The 24,066-nt window shown below is 38.3% G+C and overlaps 1 protein-coding gene across 2 annotated transcripts in view; it reads right to left on the bottom strand.

The window, feature by feature from the left end:
* Window positions 1-24,066, bottom strand: part of exoc4 (exocyst complex component 4) — a 507,730-nt gene that overhangs the window by 393,203 nt on the left and 90,461 nt on the right. Inside the window, exons 8-9 of one of the 2 annotated variants that reach the window (XM_073066789.1) lie at window positions 23,939-24,027; window positions 16,025-16,141 (exon numbers count right to left, since the gene is read on the bottom strand). In XM_073066789.1, coding sequence (XP_072922890.1) covers window positions 16,134-16,141; window positions 23,939-24,027 — 97 coding nt within the window. In that variant the 3' untranslated portion in view covers window positions 16,025-16,133. Of the gene's footprint in view, window positions 1-16,024; window positions 16,142-23,938; window positions 24,028-24,066 lie in introns of those variants that run through there. The other variant, XM_073066788.1, reaches the window with a different exon arrangement.

Raw genomic sequence — 24,066 nt, 5'->3', positions numbered from 1 at the left:
GCAAACTTTTATCCATTATCCATGATTGCAACTGTAAAAGAGAATCCTCTTAATAAAAGTAGTGGGAAATATTTCTGTAACTACATCAGCAGAGGACAGAAGAGGTAGAATCACTAAAAACAGATAGAAGGAAAAGTAAGAACATATATTCTTGGAAGTGTTTGACCACCAATTTCATCCATTGACATTGTTGTCTAGTTGATTATACTGTAAGTACTGTTAAATAAAAAAAAAGAGCATGGATTTCCATCTAAATTCAGATTTATGGGGACATAGAGTATGGAAACAGAACTTCGCTCTCTCTACCACAAAACAACGTGGCACTGTCATGCACCAGTTTGATATATACCTACATTAATCCCATTTATTTTTCGCTCCACATTCCCATCAACTTCCCCCAGATTCTACCACTCACTTTCATCCCAGGAGCATTTTACAATAACATATAAACTTATCAAGCCAGGCATCTTTGAGATGTGGGGAAGGAGGGAAGCGGGCGCACTCAGATTATCAGGAAGGATTACAGACACAAGTATGACTTATAGATGGAAAGCAAACTTGGAAGAGGCTACATTGTGTAAATTAATTGAACAATTTATTGGGGAATTTGATTCACAAGAGTGAAGTTCTTGCAGTTAATGCTTTAAGCTTGAGAACTGAACTCAAATAAGCAGTCATATTGAAAACCAGAGTATGTTGTTTTTCCCAGTGGTGACAGCTGAAAGATATTGATGCTTGAAGGTATTCTTGTCCACCAATTATTTAAAATTAATGAACAGACTCTTTGAGATAAATGGCCAAATTCCACTCCTGCCTTATGGTCTTAATGTACAAGTACAGAAGAAGTGAGACCATCTTGTTCAAATTGTTATACACTGGTGCACCACATTTCAAATGCTGTGTATAGGTTTGGTCTATATAATAAATATATATTTATGAAAGGAAGGCAATAAAAGCTCTTCAGACTAAGTTATGGGACATGGGGAGACCTGTCCTATGAGGGAAGATGCAGCTGTTGACACCTTTCCTCACCAAATTTTAAAAGACTGGGGGCTGATCTTACAGAAACAGTAAAAAAAAGGTGTTTGAGCATGTGATCCCAGCCATTCCTTGGTTGGTATGACTAGAACTAGGAATCTCATTCTCAGAATGAGGTCAGGGGGCAGCAATGTGGCACAGTATTTAGCCCAACACCACTGCAACAGCAGTGAACTGGGTTCAATTCCGCCGCGCTCTGTAAGGAATTTGTATGTTTCCCCATGACAGTGTGGGTTTCTTCCAGCAAACTCCAAAGATGTATGGGTTGGAAGGTTGAATGGTCACATGGGCATAACTGGTTGGTGATGGCCTATTACCACATGATGTCTCTAAATAAATAAACAAATAAATAAAATAAGAGGTCAACTGTTAAAGACTGAGAAGAAGTTCTTTGATCTGGAAGGCAGCGAATCTTTGGAGACCCAGCTGTTAAATATGCTTACAAGAAGCACTGATAGACCTTTGGATGTTAAGGAGATCAAGGTATAAAGGTTTAGTACAAGAGAATAACTCTGAGATGAAGGGTGCTTCTGTCTGCGAGGGCTGGCATGAGCAGATGAACAGCCAACTGCTGCTGCTGCTTCTTATCGTTTTCTTCCTATTTAGTGATTTCAGTCACATATCTTTGCAATATGAGGCATTGCGAGCTGGAGCATAAAAATGGCCTTGCAATTATAGCATTGCACTGGTTTTTCCTTAAACCATTTTCAGTGAATCACTTTGAAGTTCCGAAACTCTCAGTTTGCGTTCAACAAGTTTAAATTCCTAGAATTGAGGTATATGAAAGAGCTCTATATGAGAAAATTAGTCCAGAATAAACAAACGTGACTTCAATTTCATTTTAGAGCAGAAGTATTAACCTGCAAGTCATTTAATTAACTTGTTCATAATTGTCATTATTCTTAAGAGCTCAATGAATTGTTATCTTCTGACAGCTCCAATAAAAAAGACAACTTTACAGGATTAACTGATTTTAGAAAATACTACCCAACTTCAGATTGATTAAAATGTTGAGATGCCTTGAGTTTTATCTTTTTAACTTTGTCAAGAATCACAAGACCATGTAAAATTTCCTGTCCCCTGATACACCTCTCTTCTACGTAAAGCAAGCTTCTGATGCTGAAATTAAAAAGCTGATAGTTTAAACCAAGCCTGTCTTCCCCTGCAATCTAACTGTCACTCTGCTGTCAGGATTTCAATTCAAGTCTAGTAGCATGTCAAAACTAAATCCCATTGTGCAAAATCGTTTTTCACAGTAATGAATTTAACTTTATTAGAAGAGTTGACAGGAATTTGAGAAGTTCTCACTGAAACTTATCGAATATTGAAAAGCCTGGATACAGTAGACATGGAGAGGATGGTTCCAATAGTGGGAGGCTCTAAGGCCAGAGGGCACAGCTTCAGAACAGAAGGACATCCTTTAGAACACAGATCAGGAGGAATTTCTTTAGCCAGATAGTGATGAATGTGTGGAATTCATTGCCACAGACAGCTGTGGAAGCCAAGACATTTGGTATATTTAAAGTGGAAGTTGACAGGTTCTTGACTAGTAAGAGTATTAAAAGGAAAAGGCTTGAGAATGGGGTTGAGAGGGACAATAATCAGCTATGATTGCATAGTGGAGCAGAGTGAATGGCCAAATGGCCCATTTCTGCTCCTATAGCTTATGGTCTTATGGCTTCATTTCAAAATACTGATTTAAACTGTACCTGGAAAGAAAAAGCAACTCCAAATTGAAGAACAAAGTCATGATCGCTTCCGGCCCTCGTCACCCATAATAGTGGTGTGGTAACAAGTCAGCATTTTGCTTCTTTAAATAAAAAACAGTTCTTCCAACACTTAACCTGACCAATTAATGCTGTTACTGAGATAAATACAAAGAATACTTTCCTCGACTGTTTTGCCGTGGTTTCACTCAATCAAGTTCTTATTATATGGTTATTCTATTTCATACAGCCATCCTCTGAACAATCTATACAGAATACAGCAAATCCATCTTTAACTATTCTTTAACTTAAATATCCAAAAGAAATAACTTCAATAGAAGCCATGGTTGAGAGCAGAGGTCAGGCATTGCTGAGAGGTTGGAATGCTGCCTTCAGATCGGCGATAATATGGCTTTCAGGTCAGCAAAAGCTGCGCTTTCCTGCACCATCAGGATGGCAAAACGTGATGATGCACAGTAAATATACAGCGATTGTTGGGACACCAGGGACATGAGGTGCAAGTGGCAGGGCATTCCGACCATGACGAATGTCAAGTACATCCTGCATGTCAATGAGAGTGATGGGTTGAATTACTATTATGCATGGTTTAATACACAGAATCAGAATCAGGTTTATCATCACCGGCATGTGGCGTGAAATTTGTTAACATAGCTGCAGCAGTTCAATGCAATACATAATCTAGCAGAGAAAAAAATAATAAGGAGAAATAATAACAGAAATACTGTATATTTAAAAAAAAGTGAGGTAGTGTCCAAAGCTTCAATGTCCATTTAGGAATTGGATGGCAGCGGGGAAGAAGCTGTTCCTGAATCACTGAGTGTGCGCCTTCAGGCTTCTGTACCTCCTGCCTGATGGTAAGTGAGAAAAGGACATGCCTAGGGTGCTGGTAGTCCTTAATAATGGACACTGCATTTCTGAGACACCGCTCCCTGAAGATGTCCTGGGTACTTTGTAGGCTAGTGCCCAAGATGGAGCTGACTAGATTTACAACCTTCTGCAGTTTCTTTTGGTCCTGTGCAGTAGCCCCTCCATAACAGACAGTGATGCAGCCTGTTAGAATGCTCTCCACGGTACAACTGCAGAAGTTTTTGAGTGTATTTGTTGTCATGCCAAATCTCTTCAAACTCCTAATGAAGTATAGCCGCTGCTTTGTCTTCTTTATAACTACATCAATATTTTGGGACCAGGTGATCTTGACATCCAGGAACTTGAAGCTGCTCACTCTCTCCACTTCTGATCCCTCTGTGAGGATTTCCAGTTTGCTTCCACTGACGTTACCATGGGCTCTGCACTCCACCTTGTCCCGTCCCACCTGGAAAATGGAGCCTCACACACCAGAATACAGTTTATCAACATCAGCTTGGTATTTAACACGATCATCCTTCAGAGGCCAGTGGGTAAACTGTCTTCGTCGGCTTTCAACACCTTTCTCTGTAACTGGCACCACATCTCCAGCTCTATCATGCTGAGCATGCTCACCCCACTTTGCTTTTCATGCTGTCGAAGCACGACTGCACTGCTAGATCCAGTTTCAACCGAATCATCAAGTTCGCTAATGACACAACAGTGACTGGCCTCATCAACTATGATAATAAGACAGTGTACAGAGAGGATGTAGAGCAGCTGGTAGAATGGTATGAGCACAGCAACATGAATCTCAATGTGGACAAGACGAATGAAATGATTGAGGACTTTTGGAAGGTGCAGGCTGATCACTCCTCACATAAACAGCTCGTCCGTGGAAAGAGTTAGGAACACCAAATTTCAGTGTTTCATTCGGAGATATATATGTATATAGCTGAAAGACTAAACTTGAACTTGATAAAGTACTCCCCAAATAATTTTTATCGCAATGCTGTAGTTTTGAACTGTTGTAATAACAACAGCCAACTTGTGCATACTATGTTCTGAAAAAAAGGTGTGATGAAAACAAATGATACAGTCTATCCTTGCGTGGATGACTCACAAGAAAAGGCCACTAATGAATCACAACTACCTTTTTTCTTAGATTAAGATATATAATTGCGTTTAACACCAGGAAACAATTTACTCCCAGTTTTTCCCAAAGATCAAGCAGGCAAAAGATAATATGCCTGTGAACATGAAGTCAAAAGAGTACCTTACGCCGTGTCTCAAGGAAACACTTTAAACTAAAGAGCTACTCCTCACTAGTTTTACTTTTTGCTTTAAGACCCAGCAACAAAGTTTTCTTTAAGATTTATAATGCTTCAGCAACACCTGCCATTTACACAGCTCTCCAAATGTGACAAAAGTGCCTCAAGGTCCTTCACCAGACTTTATGAAGAAACAACATCAACTTGGAGACAGACGACAAACTAATCGGCTAAAGTAGTTTTATGGAGAAAGGGATGGAGAGAAATGGACAGGTTTAGTGATGCAATTCCAGAGTTTAAGGTTTAAGCGAATAAGTTTGGAGTGTTATAGGTCTTAAGAAAGTTAAGATGGTTAAAAACATGGAAGACCATAAAGAATTTTGAAATCAAGGGTGAAGATTTAATGTACAGATAATACATTTATAGATGAGAATGATGTGGCAAGGGTTTTCTTTCTTTCGGCAGTTTGAAATAAATGCAGTTCTGAATGACATTGACAATTTCACAACCATCGCCTCAGGTTTCTGAGCACAATAAAATAAAAGCATGAAGAGGCTTCTACTGCGGCATTCAGTACGATTATGGGTGATCTATGCTGGCCTCAACTCCTCTTCTGTGCCAATTCCCCATAACATAATTCTTCGGACCTTTCAAATATTTACCAGTAGCTATCTTAATTATATTCAATGATCTGGCCGCCACCTCTCCTCAAGGGCACTAAATTTCAAAGATCCAATATTCACCAAGAGTAGAAATTTATTTGTGCCTCAGTTTTAAAGAACCAGGCTCTTATTTTGCAGCAATGTCCCTTTGATCATTGTGAAAACATCTCAAAACAATTCCTATATGTCTCTTTAGTATCATGTTTGAATAAGGTCATCACTCATTCTTCTAAAATACAAGAAATACAGACCCCAACGGTCTAATCTCTTGTCATACAGCAACCCTCTAATCCCAGGAATAAGCCTAGTGAATCTCCCTTGGACTGGCTCTCATGTTATTATATCCTTCTTTGAGGAAAGAGAACAAAAATTGTATTTCAGGTATAGCCTTGCCAAAAAAATTAACTGGTCATTTCTTTTCCTACTGTGGTTTGTGTGTCATTTCCCTGGGCAAACTGGCTATCGCATTTCTTCTCAGAAGAAAGAATTACAAATTAAAGTGAGAATTTATTCACCAACTTTTGTTTAAAATGGCGCTGCTGAAGTCGAGTGACTACTCACTGGTGGGTAACAAAACAAGGAATACAACAAAGTTATTAATAACACACACAAAATGCTGGTAGAACACAGCAGGCTAGGCAGCATCTATAGGGAGAAGTGATGTCAACGTCTCGGCCCGAAACGTCGACATCGCTTCTCCCTATAGATGCTGCCTAGCCTGCTGTATTCTACCAGCATCTTGTGTGTGTTGTTGTTTGAATTTCCAACATCTGCAGATTTCCTCGTGTTTGCACTTTAAGCTATTAATAACACTTTTTCTGCTAAAAATTATGGTGTATGATTACCGCAAACAATGAAGAGGCAAGCGAAGGTGAGGTTGAGTTGAAGGTTGAAGCATGCAGGTCTGAGGCGAAGTTGGGGAGAGGTCAAGGTATGTTTGAGTAGAAGTCGAGGCAAGGTCAAGGCACGGTTGAGGCGAAGCTGAGGTGAGCAGAGTGAAGGAGAGGTAGATTCAAAGCCTATCCACCTAAACCATGAGCAAGGTTTGATCAATCTGAGCACTGGGCCAATTTGGAAAGGTTAAGTACGGGCCAAAATATGGCGGCGGCGGTGGCGTCCAGGCCCAGAGCGTATCGACGTGACTGGGCCTGGGTCTTAGAGCGAGAAACAACTCAGCGTTTACAGGCTTTAAGAAGCATCGGTCCAGATGGGTTGAAAAGGTAGGAATCAGATGCGAGGGTCAGGCCACTTCTGCTAGCTGTTCCACGATGTTTACTCCACTGAGGCTGAGGCAGTGGCCTATTCTGGCTGCTCCTGGCTTCATGTCTCAGGACTCACTTTCGTTCTTAATGCTCATTGCTTACTTCTATTGTTTGTGTGATTTGTTTTTTTCTCTCTCTTTGTGCACTGAGTGTTGGTCTTTTTTATGGGTTCTGTTGGGTTCCTTTGTTTGTGGCTGCCTCTAAAGAGATGAATCTCAAGAATGTATAATGCACACAAACTTTGGTAATTAAATATACTTTGAACTTTGAATATGAGATAACCTGCCTAACCTTATGTTTTCCAAAAATAAAATGTACTTATAACCAGTACTACAAAGACTAAAATTTAACATTACTCACTATAGTAATTACCATATTTTTAGGACATTAGTTGCTGTCATCTGACCTCAACAATTGTAAAATGTTATTAACTCATTTCAGTATATCAAGAATCTTCTTATTGTCATTCTTTAAACAAGAAACTGTCACAGCAGTGAAAAGGGTACAAGTCGCATTTCTGGATTTTGTGTTCAAACTTTTGTGACTGAAAATGCAACAGCACAGGAATTTCAAATACTAATGAGAAGTATATGATTGTGATCATTTGATATTCTCTGATCATCAAACAGTATCTCCTCCTCACTGACAAACAACACTGGTACACCTCAGGTCTCCCCCACTACTCTACTCCTTCTATACTCATGACTGTATGTATAGGTACAGCTCATGATTTTACTGATGATACAACCATTGTTGGTAGAATCTTAGATGGAGATGAGAGGACATACAGGAGTGAGATATACCAGCTAGTTGAGTGGTGTCACAGCACCAACCTTGCACTCAATGTCAGTAAGATGAAGGAGTTGATTGTGGGCTTCAGGAAAGGTAAGCTCAATGGATATATTTCATTAGGAATTTGAAGAGACCTGGTTTGTCACCTAAAACACTCAAACTTCTTTTTCCATCTTTTTATTATCATTATTAATAACAACAAAATAAAATTGATACATAGATAATGGGATTACAAACGTACATATTTCAACTAACTATAAAAGATTACAAGAACAATTACAGTATAAATGAGTATTCTCACATCGTAAATGATACAATATACAAATAGACAAGGCAAACCTAGGTGTATCATAATATAAAATTAAAAAAAAGAAAAAGAAAAAAAGAAAAAAATCATTATGCAAAAAACTAATCTAAAAATCTAATAACTATTAGAAGAGAGAAAAAAACAAAAAAGAGAGAAAAAGAAAAAATAAAAAAGAGAAAAAAAAGGGCTGTTTATAATATCTCACAAAAATACAAAATCATCAGTGTCGTCAACTCCGATCCTCTTGACATATATGCAATCAAAACTGGAAAATCAAATAGGCCTGGAACAGGGTCCTATTACATCATATGAAAATATTGAATAAATGGTCTCCATATCTTTTCAAATTTAGTAGAAGTGTCAAATACACCACTTCTAATTTTTTCTAAATTTAAACATAACATAGTTTGAGAAAACCAATGAAATACAGTAGGAGGATTAATTTCCTTCCAATTCAACAAAATAGATCTTCTAGCCATTAATGTAAGAAATGCAATCATTCGACAAGCGGAAGAAGATAAATGAAGTGAGTCCATCATTGGTAAACCAAAAATTGTGGTAATAGGATGGGGTTGTAAATCAATATTCAATACCGCAGAGATAATATCAAAGATATCTTTCCAATATTTTTTCAATAGCGGACACGACCAGAACATATGAGTTAAAGACGCTATTTCAGATTGACATCTATCACAAATAGGATTTATATAGGAATAAAAATGAGCCAATTTATCCTTGGACATATGAGCCCTGTGTACAACCTTAAACTGTATTAATGAATGTTTAGCACATATAGATGATGTATTAACTAATTGAAGAATTTTATCCCAATTCTCAATAGGAATAATAATATTGAGCTCTCTTTCCCAATCATTTTTTGTCTTATAAAGGGGCTCTGAACGTATCTTCATAATTATATTATAAAGTTTTGATATAAGCCCTTTCTGAAAGGGGTTTAATTCAAACAAATTCTCCAAAATGCCTGAAGACACAAAGTTTGGAAAAGTAGGAAGTACAGTATTTAAAAAATTCCTAATCTGTAAATATCTAAAAAAATGAAATCTAGGCAAATTATATTTATTAGATAACTGCTCAAAAGACATAAAACAATTATCCAAAAATAAATCAGAAAATCGTAGTAATCCTTTAGTCTTCCAAGCCAAATAAGCTTGATCTATAATTGAAGGGTGGAAAAAACAATTGGATACAATAGGAATATTTAAAACAAACTGAGTCAACCCAAAAAATTTCCGAAATTGAAACCATATACGTAAAGTATGTTTAACTATCGGGTTGTCAATTCCTTTCGGCAATTTAGAAAGAGCAAAAGGGAGAGAAGTCCCCAAAATAGAACCCAGTGCAAAACCTGGTACCGATTTAATTTCCAGGCTCACCCAATGAGGGCTAAAAGATCCATCCCAATCTTTCAACCAACATATCAAATATCTGATATTAACTGCCCAATAATAAAATCTAAAATTAGGCAATGCTAATCCACCTTCCTTCTTTGCCTTCTGTAAGTATATTTTACCTAACCTAGGTTTTTTATTCTGCCAAATATATGAGGAAATTTTTGAATCAACATTAGTAAAAAAAGATTTCAGAATAAAAATTGGTACCGCTTGAAAAATATATAAGAACTTAGGTAAAATAACCATCTTAATAGTGTTAATTCGACCTATCAGAGATAAAGATAATGGTGACCACTTAGTAAACAAGCATTAAATCTGATCAATTAAGGGTACAAAATTAACCTTAAATAAGTCTTTGTGGTTTTTTGTGATCTTAATCCCTAAGTAAATAAAAGAATCATTAACTAATTTAAAAGGCAAGTTTCCATAAATTGGGACTCAAACTTCTATAGACGTACAGTGGAGAACATTTTTTATGGAATTGGAGGGGGGGGGGGGGGGTGGTGCTACTGCACAGGACCGAAGGAAGCTTCAGAAAATTGTAATATTAGTCAGCTCCATCTCGGTACTAGCCTCCGTAGCTGTCCTGCAGAAAGGCACCATCCACTATGAAGGACCCCCATCACCCAGGACATGCCCTGTTCACATTTTATCATCAGGAAGGAGATACAGAGGCCTGAACGCATACACTCAGCAATTCAGGAACAGCTTCTTACCCTCTGCCATATGATTCTTAAGTGGACAGTGAACCCTTCAACACTACCTCTTAGAAACAAAGAAACAGAGAAAACCTACAGCACAATACAGGCCCTTCAGCCCACAAAGCTGTGCCAAACATGTCCCTACCTTAGAACTACCTAGGCTTTACCCATAGCCCTCTATTTTTCTAAGCTCCATGTAGCCATCCAGGAGTCTCTTAAAGATCCTATCGTTTCTGCCTCCACCACCGCCACCGGCAGCCAATTCCACACACTCACCACTGCGCAGAAAACTTACCCAGACATCTCTTCTGTACCTACTTCCAGGCACCTTAAAATTGTGCCCCCTTGTGTTAGCCATCTCAGCCCTGGGGAAAAGCCTCTGACTATCCACACGATCAATGCCTCTCATCATCTTGTACACCTCTGTCAGGTCACCTCTCATCCTCTATTGCTCCAAGGAGAAAAAGCCAAGTTCACTCAACCTATTCTCATAAGGCATGCTCCCCAATTGAGGCAAGATCCTTGTAAATCTCCTCTGCACCCTTTCTATGGTTTCCACGTCCTTACTGTAGTGCTGTAACATTACCTCTTGGCTCTTAAACTCAATCCCAGGATTGATGAAAGCCAATGCACCGTATGCCTTCTTAACGATAGAGTTAACCTGCATAGCAGCTTTGAGTGTCCTATGGACTCGGACCCCAAGATCCCTCTGATCCTCCACACTGCCAAGAGTCTTACCATTAATGCTATATTCTGCCATCATATTTGACTTACCAAAATTAACCACCTCACACTTATCTGGATTGAACTCTATCTGCCACTTCTCAGCCCAGTTTTGTATTCTATCAATGTCCCACTGTAAGCTCTGACAGCCCTCCACACTATCCACAACACCCCTAACATTTGTGTCATCAGCAAATTTACTAACCCATTCAGGTCATTTATAAACATCACAAAGAGAAAGGGTCCTAGAACAGATCCCTGAGGCACTCCACTGGTGACCGACCTCCATGCAGAATATGACCCATCGAGAACTACTCTTTGCCTTCTCTGGGCGAGCCAGTTCTGGATCCACAAAGCAAGGTCCCCTTGGATCCCATGCTTCCTTACTTTCTCAACAGGCCTTGCATGGGGTACCTTATCAAATGGCTGGCTGAAATCCATATACACTACATCTACTGATCTACCTTCATCAATGTGTTTAATCACATCCTCAAAAAATTCAATCAGGCTTGTAAGGCACGACCTGCCTTTGACAAAGCCATCCTAACTATTCCTAATCATATTACGCCTCTCCAAATGTTCATAAATCCTGCCTCTCAGGATCTTTTCCATCAACTTACCAACCACTGAGGTAAGACTCACTGGTCTATAATTTCCTGGGCTATCTCTACTCCCTTTCTTGAATAAGGGAACAACATCTGCAACCCTCCAATCCTCCGGAACCTCTCTTGTCCCCATTGCTGATGCAAAGATCATTGACAGAGGCTCAGCAATCTCCTCTCTCACCTCGCACAGTAGCCTGGGGTACATCTCATCCAGTCCCAGTGACTTATCCAACTTGATGCTTTCCAAAAGCTCCAGCACATCCTCTTTCTTAATGTCTACATGCTCAAACTTTTCAGTCCTCTGTAAGTCATCCCTACAATCACCAAGATCCTTTTCTTTTTAAACTCTTCCCGCTATTCCCACCGGCCAACCTCCACATGCTTGTGCAGTTTTGCCCTGTTCAAACCACTGAAGAAATAACCGTCACCTTTTAAACTCCGCCTGCTTTTAAACTCTTCCCGCTGTTCTCACTGGACGACCTCCATACATCTGCATAGGCATGCCCCGTTCACTTTTTTATATATATTATTTGTTTGGCACTATTTTAATCTGTTACGGATTCAGCAACAATAAATATATAAGTGAGGCAGGGTTTTTTTATAACAAATAAAACATTTATTAAACACTGAAAAACAAACCCCCAAAAGTAAACAAACGACTAACGCAACCGGAAATCAGCTGCTGTGCGGCAGCTTAAACAGTTCTTAAAGGAATAAAGCAAAAACAGTTCTTAAAGCGATGTTGCAAAAACAGTTCTTCAAAGTAGTACTGCAAAAGTTCAAAATGCTTACAGTCCATTAAAGGAGAGACATTTTAGACAATTTAAATTCTCTTTCACGTTGTGTTGCTGCGGTTCCCAGTCGAACTATACTTTTCCCGGAGAATTTACGAAGATGAAAATGAAATGGCTTAAAGGCACTGACCTTTCCTTTACAAAACTGTACCCAACCCTTTCTGCTATTATTTGCAGGGGTTAACACAGGCACAGCCAACAAATTCCTTCCGAATGAGGATCAAACAAGGTCGAACCTGTTTCACCGTTGAAATCGACTTTCCTCGATCTTTTTGCTCCCGAACTCCGATCTTCACTCTCCACTAATTTTTAACTAACAGTATTATAAAGAAACTGCCAGCAATGACCTTTTAAACTTTAGGCATTAAATAAAACTCCACCTTTCAACCAAACTGCGTCATAATATTGGACCACGCAGTGGCATGGAGTCAAAATGGCAAATCCAGCCACGAACTGCCCCTCCTCACAGGGAGGGGTCCTCCTTTTATACCCTGTAAAAAAAAAACTGTCACATGACCTCTACTGGCGGGAAAATGACGTCACTCCACCATTGCAAGACAACTACCTTAGGTCCAGCATATCTTCAACACCACTGTCATGTGACAAGTACAAGATACCTACGGGTACGTAACAAATCTATTTAATATACATATATACTTACTGTCATTAATTTAATTATCTTTTCTTTCTATATTATCATGTATTGCATTGTGCTACTGCTAAAAAAAAATTTCACGACACACATAGGTGATAATAAACCTGATTCTGATTCAGTACTCTAGAAATCTCTGCAAGCATTTTTCCACCCATCCCTGGAAAAATATTCTATATTTGAAAATCAGCATTATTTGGACTTATTTCAGAGAAACGTTGTGCTTATTTTTGAGTCCATTAGTGCCAGTAACAAAATTTGACTCTTAACTTTTTGCAGGAATTTCCATTTGCCCTACCTCTATCTTCCAGTATAAAACTTATGAAACATCAGTAACAAAAGAGCAACATCCATTGGAATTCACTGGTTTATAAAAAACAATTCTTATTTATTCACAGATTAAACAAGTTTTAGTGACCCCACTTGCTCTGAAACCAGATGGACAATATTCACATTGCATTTCAAAATGGAAAAACTGCAAATGTTTGAAGTAAACAGAAAAATTGATGAACGTTCTCAGAGGTCAATGCTGATGGGGCAGAGTGAACTTTCCAGGATGCAACAATTATTCAGCTTTTCTCTGTACAGGTGTTATCTCAATATTTCCAGCATACTCTGTATTCAAATTGCGTCATGTGCTTTGCTTTCACTGGGAACTGTGCTCTCCTACAACTCTGAATGCAGACTTACACAGTGCCTTGAATGTTTCATCTGTGGATGTCAAGGTCACAGCCACTCGCAGCTTGTTAGTTCTAAGGTGTTGGCACTGCTAATTTCTATCACAATTTTGGAACAGTTAATATATGTGAAGAATAGCTCTACAGGTGTACTACTGGGACAACACATTTGCATTCAACCTGGCCAACAGTAACTTTTAAAACAATGCCACAATTTCATTGATGTAACTAACTTTTGATCTGATTTGAAAATGCACAAATATGGATGGCTAAACATCCAAGAGATAAGATTATATTTCTATGGAAATAGTTAAAAGTTGTAACAACAAAATAATCATGAAGCAACCAGACTAGTTCCTGGCATCCACTGCTGTGTATGGAATTGGATAAGGGCAACAAATTAACTATGGAATAGCTCATTATTTTTGACAATATTTAGTTGGACAAATGTGTAAATGTAGTCAGCACAACCACCAAGAAAGAAAATAATTCTCATTTCCTTTAATACACTGTTTCTGTGTAAGCATGTTGAAATTATAAACAATACACCTTTATACATTTCCAATGTTATCCATTGTTTGTTTGGAAGTTTACAATAGAGTAATGCAGTGAGTTTTAATTCAAAGTATTTTGTGGATTTGGAGCACTACTGATGAAGACAGCATTTGTCACCATCCCTAAACGCTATTAGGATAGAGGTACTGAACTTACCCTTGTTCTCCTACTGTACTGTAGGATGAGGAAATCCAGAGATTTGTCATAAATTACCGGTATACCAATAAGACAAGGGTGATACACTTTCAAGTAAAGGTAGTATTCAAGCTGGAAGATTCCCTTCACATGTAGCTTTTCTTTCACTTGTCCAAATTGTATTGAATTGAGCCACTACCTTTGATAGATCTGTCATTAACCACACAGGACAGTGATGGTGTAGTGTTGGTAATTCACTGAATATGATTCTGTGAGCATGACTATCTGGCCGCTGTTTAAGAACATGTTGGACAGATATGGCAAGTTGAACTGGACTAGGAATGCACTTTTGGTGTTCGCCACATGGGCTCTATAGCTTTGCAGCAGTTCAACACAACTGAGAAACTTGTTAGACCATCTCAGAGAGTAGTTGAAAGTCAACTGAGTGGTAGGTCCAGAGTTACAGGTGGCAGAATTTCTCACCGAACATACAGTGTGTTTGGAAACCAGATGAGTTTCATGATCCCATTACTGATATTTGGCTTTTAATTCTGGATTTGTTTTTTACACTGAACTTAATCCACCAGTTGTCCTGATGGAATGTGAAATCGTATCTCTGGATCATAAAATATTTGTCTAGTTACAATCACTAAGATTGCTAAACCTGCAGTACCTTTTTCAATGAAAGTATCAGTGAAGCACACTGGTTGATTCAATGATATCTTTGGAAGGTTGCTAGGTACAAGATAATCATCATTCACAACAAAAAAGGAAATTTTTCTGAAAAGAAAGAAGTTTAAAGATGTATCTGAATGATGAAGCCCTAAGTAGGTCAGAGTCAACCAAGGCTAATGGACAGCAAACTTGCCCATGCAGCAGGCTTCCCCCTCTCCACACGGCAGATAAATCCAAAGGAACAGCAGAGACCAATGTAGTTTGACAACAGCGGCATAGCAGGAATTGCCTGTCAGCGTTAAACTCAATGTAGGACTGCCTCTGGGCCTCCATCTCCAGATTTTTCTTCAGGTTTTATACCCGACGCCTTCCCCAAGTTTGGGTATAACCACAAGCCAGCACAGGTTTGAGATCAGATTTTTCCTTCTCCTAGCTGAGCTGCCAACTACAGCTGATGAACCCCATCTGCCTGAAGCACCTGGTATTAAGGTGCCAGTACCCTAACTTTGTCTCTTCTGTCAGTAGAAATTGACTTAATTAGCTAAGCCACAGATGAAGGCCAAGAGCTGGACTTGGTTATCAGAGACGATTTGACACACAAGCCATTGAGAGCATTTAATAGATAGTGGGAGCTTACCCACACTACCTCCTCTGGCTAAGCTAACCTTAGGAACCTTGTATCAAATCACAAACAAGAGAGAATCTGCAGTTGCTGTAAATCCAAGCAACAGAAACAAAATGCTGGAAGAACTCAGCAGGCCAGGGAGCATCTATGGAAAAATGTTCAGTCGACGTTTCAGGACGAGACCTTTTGTCTGCTGAGTTCCTCCAGCACTTTGTCTGTGTTGCTTGAACCTTGTATCAATATAGAAATGGGAAAATAATATCCTTAATCTTTCCAGTCTGCATACTCACTCCATTATGCAATGATATCATCAAGAACTGACAGAAAACTACAATTAATTACAACAAAATATAAATACAGTTGTATTTGCTTTCCAGTACATAATACATAACAACAAACTGCAAATGCAATACATTCAAAACTAAAATGAATTTAACCAAAGTTAATTAAGTGAAAACAGGCAGTGATACGAATATTGAGTAAATCTCATCAATTGTATTGGACTGAAACTTCTCAGTACAGCACAACATTTGCACAAGAAAAATAAATTTGCTTTTTCTTGACAGTTTTGTTCACTCCCATAAAATGCTCAGGCAGGAGCTCAGTGATCAACATGATGCCAATGCCACAAAGATTGACAGGAGCAGATGGTCTGAGGTTATAACTACATGATGTGTTCAAGTCCCTGAGGCAAAACACAATTAAAACACTAGGTTAACACCGATGCCACTAAGGTGGCAAGAATATTCTTGAAAATTGTAATTTTAAAAAACCCTAATGAATGTCAACAAAAGATTCCCTCTAATTTTTATTTTGTGGAGATGTCATGTTTTAACAATTTAGCAGTTACACTGAGCTTTCAAGATATAAGTGGCACAAACTAGATTAACCAGGCCGGCAATATAATTATTTTCCATGACAAGACACATAAGTAATGACCATATCATTACCTTGCACAAGTCTTCACACTATTAGAACAAGACTGATAAATTGTGTGAAAACAGAATACAGGGTTCTCTTTTGTACAAACGTACTTTATGACAGGGCATCACCTGAGTAGAACAAAGAACAGAAAGCCAGAAAGATTCTGTTCCACCAAATCACAGAACTCTGAGAGTGTTGCTATTGAAGGTAGTGTCTCAAATTTCCTTGGTGGAGAAGAGTCCTGCTGATTCTAATGTTTAAAGGATCAAAAATAGAATGTGGTTATTACAGTATTATTTCAAGTGTAATTATAAATGCATTCTAAACCTTTACGTTTGAGTTAAATGAATATTCATGATGTGTGGTGGGATTAGTTAGCTATTAGACCGAAGAAGAAAATGGTGGCTTATCCACAAAGTCCAGCAGGAACACTGTATTGGCAACAGCCTGAAAATGTTTATCCTTCGCATCCTTTAAATCACAGTAAATGTACTAAGCCATAGACCTGAATTGTGAATCAAAACCTTTTCCAATGTGAATAAATCCCACATCATTCTGATTTAGAAATACAATGCTCTTCCTTCATCGTCACCAATTGTGCATTGTTGAACTCCCGTCCGACAGCATCATCTTCACCATAAGGATTTTAGTGGGTCAAACTGAATGTTACTGTCCCTTACACCCATAAACATTGTAATTACGAGAAGTGAATACCAATTCCGTATTGGTGCTACAATACCCAAACAAAAGTGCCAGCTTCAGGTTTAGGCACTCCTACTCTCTGGAAAAAGGACAGCTGGTGCTGTCCCTTTAAAGACTCAGGTCTGCCCTGCTAACTGGAGGCTATGTTTTGTGCCAGGAATTTAATATGTAAAGAGAACATGAACTGAGGTTCGGTGCTCAATTGTCAACTTTACTTTGGATTCTTATTTAGTGCCTAATTTAGAACCTTATCCTCATTTCAGTCTAGTATCATGTCTCAATTCTAGTCTTGGATACTTCAGCACTTGGGTCCTAACCATTCTCCCCTAGGTCTCTCATCACAACTGGCCCATCAAAATATTTCATCCTTGCACAAATCTACAAGATTGGTGTCCTGAATGTTTACAAATTCATTCATTTGCCAAGAAAGAATATTGCATCATTCACTACTTCACTCAGCTGAGAAAGAAAGTTGAAATGAATTTCAAAATTCCATTATCTGAAAAAATGGAACGCATATAAACAATAATTCAAGCATGATACCGAGTGCCTTTTTCTTTAATTTATCAGCACAGCTATTTAGGCTTTGTGGTGAGAAAGAATTGCTCATGAAAGACTTGTCAGTCCATGTCAAAGAGCAGGAATGTACAGGCCAGATCTGGAGTTACAAATGTACATGAAAGCTCACGAGATATTGCCACAAATCCCAAGAAAAGGAAAGGTAGCTTATAATCCTCTGTGACAAATAATATATGGTATAGGTTTACCATTTGAATTAAACAAATTCCTTAAGAAATAATATAATGTCATTACTCTTATTTTTTGGCATCATATCCACATTCATGGTTGTACATAACAAATGAATATCAAAGGTCCATAAGAAATTTTAAATGAAATGTTCATGATTAAGACTTGGTACTTAAGAGCAATCGTACATGATTTATTTAATTGTCTGTAAATATGTCAAAATCATTAATTAACTTTAAGAAGTGAATGTTAATGCACAGAAATTTATTAAAGTTATGTCTAACAAACATCTTCAATTAAAGATAATGAAAATTTTCCAATTATCCAATTAAAACTATGGTGAACTTGTTAACTTTAAGAGCAAAATAATGGAATATTTTGAGGGAATTACAGAAACAGAGAAAAAAGAGTGTGTGTAGGACAATTGGACTTTCAGGCCTTCTCCATCATAAAACAGAACCATGCTTGACAATCCACGTCAGTACTTCTTTTTACCTTCTCCTCGTGTGTCTAGATCTCTTTGGCACTAACAAAAAAAAATCTAGCTCCCTTTTGTGCATATTTTTGGCACAGCTTTGTGAGCCAAAGGGCCTGTATTATGCTGTAGATTTTCTATGCTTCTATATTTAATGGCATTGCCTCCACTACCTTCTGAATTCCATCGGTTCACCACTCACTGGGTTATTAAGTTTCCTTCATTCTCATTTCTAAATGGCATACCCACATCTTCAAACTGCATTTGTTTCCACTGCATTCTTCACTTGATAATTTTGTAAAAATTTGACTGTAAGAACGTCTATGCTCTGTGCAAGTTTACTCTAAAACTCCTTTTTCATCCTGAATCAATCGTTTTGTCCAATGTTGAATTCTAACCTGCTTCTATTTTTCAGGCCAATTTTTATTTCTGGCAACTTTATACGACTGCTCTTTGGATCCATCCCTAACTTTGTTTATTAGCCAAATATGGCTGAACCTCTCATACAGGACCATAAGACATAGGAGCAGAAATCGGATATTCAGCCCATCAAGTCTTGATAGCCTCTTGTGGAACTTCAAGACTGTTTCCCAATAAAACATTAGCTTGATCGCTACTACTTGTTAAGCATCTGAGGTAGTTTTTAAATAGTAATTGAAATGTGGAGAAAGACCCTAATGCTGTGGGACAACTAAGCAACAGTGACAATATTACTGGGTTAACCACCATTACTATATGCATGTCCATATTTCAAATGGGAAAGGAACAGAATCAAGTCAAGCTAACTGAAAAAAAACACATTGTATGAACAGTAGTCACGCAAGCCGCTCAAAAGAAAAGACAACTATCATAGGATTCTACATTTACAGTGCCAATAAAAGGTATTCACCCCCCCAACTGGAAGTTTTCGTGTTTTATTGTTTTACAACATTGTATCACAGTGGATTTAATATGGCTTTTTTGCCAATGATCAACAGCAAAAGACTCTTCTGTGTCAAAGTGAAAACAGATCTCTATAAAAAGTGATCTAAATTAATTACAAATATAAAACACAAAATAATTGACAGCATAAGTATTCACCCTCTTCAAATCAGTATTTAGTAGATGCATATTTGGCAGCAATTACAGCTTTGAGTCTGTGCACAGAGGTCTCTATCAACTTTGCACATCTGGAGACTGTAATTTTTCCCCATTCTTCTTTACAGAACTGCTCAAGCTCTGTCAGATTGCATGGAGATTGTGAGTGGACAGCCCTTTTCATGTCCAGCAATGAATTTCCAATTGAATGGAGGTCTGGACACTGATCTGACCACTCCAGGATATTACCTTTGTTATTTTTAAGCCATTCCTGTGTAGCTTTGGCTTTATGCTTAGAGTCATTGTCTTGCTAGAAAACACAACTTCTCCCAAATCACAGTTCTCTTGCAGACTGCATCAGGTTTTCTTCCAGGATTTCCCTGTATTTTGCTGCATTCTTTTTACATTCCACCTTCATAAACGTTCCAGGGCCTGCTGCAGTGAAGCATCCCCAGAGCATGATGCAGCCAGCATCATACTTCATGGTAGGGATGGTATGATTTTTGATGATGTCTGGTGTTTGGCTTACACCAAACATAGTGTTTAACCTGATGGACAAAGAGCTCAATTTTGGTTTAATCAGACCATAAACCTTCTTCCAGCTGATTTCAGTCTCCCACATGCCTTCTGGTAAACTCTAGCCGAGATACCATCAGAGTTTATTTCAACAGTGGCTTTCTCTTTGCCACTCTCCCATAAAGTTACAACTGGTGAAATACCAAGCAACAGTTGTTACGCACAGTCACCTCCATCTCAGCCACTGAAGCTTGTAATTCCTCTAGAGTTGTCATAGATCTCTTGGTGTCCTCCCTCACTAGTCCCCCTCTTGCACGGTCACTCAGTTTTTGAGGACAGCCAGCTCTAGACAGAATTACAGCTGTGCCATATTCATTCCATTTCTCAATGATTGACTTATGTATGCCAAGGGATATTCAGTGATTTGGAAATTTTCTCATATCCATCTTCTGACCTGTGCTTTTCAATAACCTTTTTGTGGAGTTGCCTGGAGTGTTCTTTTGACTTCATGGTGTAGTTTTTGCCAGGATACTGACTCACCAGCTGTTGGTCCTTCCAGATACAGGTGTACTTTTACTACAATCAACTGAAACACCTTGACTGCACACGGTGATCTGCATTTAACTAATTATGTGACTTCTACAACCAAATGGCTGCACAAGTGATGAATTGGCATGTCACATTAAAGGGGTGAATACTTGTGGAATCAATTATTTTGTGTTTTATATTTGTAATTAATTTAATTTTGTAATGATCTGTTTTCACTTTGGCACAAAAGTGCTTTTTCTGTTGATCAGCATCAAAAAAGCAAAATTAAATCCACTGTGATTCAATGTTGTAAAACAATAAAACATGAAAACATGGAAACTTCAAAGTGCTTACTTTTCGTAAGCACTGCATGCATATTTAAAAGCTCACTAGGCTCAAGAGAAGCCTATGCTTTACTCGGTGGAGGATTAAAAATCAATAGGTACAAAATAGCAGGCCAGTTAAGGGAATCACTATTATTTCGTGATCAGTTATAGATAAACTCCTAAAAATATTTTAGAAGTGTATTCTGAAGGTTAAGTCTCACCTCCATGTTTAAACATTAGAGCAAATTAGGAGGCTAGCAACTTGGTCCAAGTTAGTTAGTTCTGGTGCCTGGCTGATCGGCGTGGGTGATCATGTCTCTCCATCCATCACGGGCCCTGAACCTCCGAATTGTAGTTGTTGCCTCCCCTGTTTCTAACCATGATGTTAATCCATCTATCATTCTCATCCTCTGTCTGCCTCTGCTTTTTCCTTCCAGCTTTCCAGTTGTAGCTCAATGTTCTAATGTCTCTCTTCGCATGATGAGAGTCATGGTCCAAGGCTGTTCTAATTCACTAAAAGTGATTTTATTTACATAATTTATGTGTGATAGATATCCATTTGTTAGAGAATTTAGTACTGATCAAACACAAAGTAGGCAAAGATCCTGAAGGCAGTTACTGCTTTACTTCTTGAATTCACGGGGAGATGTTCCACATGTCTCCACCAAAGCAAGATTACAATTTCAATTTATACAGTAAATCTAATCAGACTAGGTCAACCGATCTCCAGACACAGTTTCTGTAATTTACACAACATTAGCACCTATACCAGCGGTTCCTCATTGATCAGAGTACCTAACCATCCATTAATCACGTTGCTTTTCAGGCAATTAGCATCTAAACAATCGTTTCCTCGTTGATGACATGATCTAATGTTAGCTAGTACAAAGAAGATGGACAAATTCTGCTTTTCTTAATCATGCTCTCCCCACAATTCTGCCAACCCCCAGTTGTCAAGCTTAATTTTTCCTCACACCAATAAAGGCATTTTCCCACTGAGGAATCACCCTGCTTTAATAGGAAGAAACTTTTGTAGTTCCTGGAGTTTTATATATTATTTCTATTTTTGCACTATTTTAACCATTTAATATGCATATACTCACTGCAATTGATTTTTTTTCTATTTTATCATGTATGGGATTGTACTGCTGCCACCAAGTTAATTTCAGAACATTTGCCGGTAGTATTAAACCTGATACATTTCCTCTATTCTTTAAATAGATTTTGTATTTCACATAATTAGTGACATTTAGCATAGTGATATTTACTCTGAAATCCCAATCTCATTGGTTGACAATATGCTATCAATAGGCGTACTCATTATTAAAACAAGAGGAATCACATTAAATGAAAAGATATCTCAAACAGAATTTAGGTCTGTGATAAGAAAGCCTAACTTATGGACACCTATACAAATGAAGAAGCTCCCATAACATAAATTTGCAATTCTAACATACATACACAGACTGTTAAGATGGAAACTGCTTTTATCTCAGGTTCTGAGACAACTGAATTCCCTGCCACCTCCTAGTTCTCATCACTTATGAAGCACTATAGATTATATAACATATACTGTTTGACTTGCGTCGTAAGTGTGCTAATGCTAAATGTCAATCTTCTTGAATATATTTAATTATTAGCTAATTTATTTGTTTTAACATTACTTATGTGTTGTGTGCGAGTTGTATGTACTGTGCTGTTGTGCACCTTGGTCCGGAGGAACATTGTTTTGTTTGGCAGTACACATGTATACAGCTGAGTGACAACAAACTTGAAATTCACAAACAAGTGAAAATCTACAGCTACTGGAAATCCAAACAACACGCACAAAATGCTGGAGGAACTCAGGAGGCCAAGCAGCATCTACAGAAAAATGTACAGTCGACATATCAGGCCGAGATTCTTCAGCAGGACTTGAGAAACAAAAATGAGGAGTGGAGTTAAAAGGTGAGGGGAGGAGAGAGAGAAACACAAGATGATAGGTGAAACAGAGAGGATGAGGGATGAAGGAAAGAGATGGAAAGTTGATTGATGAAATAAATACAGGGCTGGAGAAGGCGAAGTCCGACAGGAGAGGACAGAAGGCCATGGAAGAAAGAAAAGGGGGGAGGAGCACCAAAGGGAGGCGATGGGCAGGCAAGAAGAGAGAGCGAAAAGGGGACGGGGAATGGTGAAGGTGGGGAGCATTACTAGAAATTTGAGAAATCAGTGTTCATGCCATCAGGTTGGAAGCCTCCATCCCAGACGGAATATAAGATGTTGTTCCTCCAACCTGAGTGAGGCCTCATCATGGCAGTGGAGGAGGCCATGGACAGACATTGTAATGGGAATGGGAAGTGGAATTAAAATGGGTGGCCACTTCGTCTTCTGGCGGACGGAAGCCTCCCAATCTACATCAGGTCTCACCGAACTTCAACTTCATTTGTTCCCATGAATGGCGGGATTACTTTGCTCTCTACCTCCAGTTTTAAAAATTGTTATTTTTTCTTAATCTTGTGTGTTTTTGATGACACTCATTACTGATGAAGAATGATTACCAAATTCAGGGATTTTTCTCTATGGACAAAATTGACCAAAGGATATCTGTAAAACCTAAATCTGTTCATTACCCGGCGATGGCCTAATTTTATTTTAATCCTTGTCTCCATGGTAGCAAACAGTATTCTGGCTAATCTCTGTGGAAAAGTTAACAAGTAAATTTCCTGCTGATATCAGAATTCAGTTTATTCAGTTTCAACTCTGAAGGAGCAAGATATACATCATTATCAGACTTTTTGATCTTACATTTGCTTCTAAGATCTCTTGCAAGCAACAGCCAGTTGTTTTTGCCCCTTTTCCCCAAATTCTGCTTCACAGCATTTAATAATTGATTTCCTGTCTGTTTTTGACTGTTTTTTTTTTGGTTTTTGGCTCCTCTTTTTGTTACTGAACCTTTTTTTAATTCTTTGACCCATTGTAATATCCTTAAGACTTCCGTTTCACATTTCTGCAGTTCGCTTTATAGGTGCAAATGAACCTGTCGGATATTCCAATGAATCCATGCATTCATATTGTAACACTGATAATAATAATCAATAAAAGTGTAAGAGAACAAAATGAAAATATAAGCTTACAAGTTTGGTTCATCCGGTTTTGGTCTGCAATTTAATTTGAATCAAGGAGAATAGGTCTATTTCATTGACTTTACCTTGTAGCTCTCCACTCTTGCTATACAGCTCACGTCTCTGTTCACGCAGGTATGCACTCATACTGATGGCATGTGAAGATGATTCAAATCTGTAAATGGATAAACCTTGCTGAATAATACATATGTCA

The sequence above is a fragment of the Hemitrygon akajei genome, chromosome 14 (assembly GCF_048418815.1).
Source record: "Hemitrygon akajei chromosome 14, sHemAka1.3, whole genome shotgun sequence".
Classification (NCBI taxonomy): domain Eukaryota; kingdom Metazoa; phylum Chordata; class Chondrichthyes; order Myliobatiformes; family Dasyatidae; genus Hemitrygon; species Hemitrygon akajei.
Note: the sequence above shows the minus strand (reverse complement) of the source record. Positions and strands in the feature narration are given on the sequence as shown.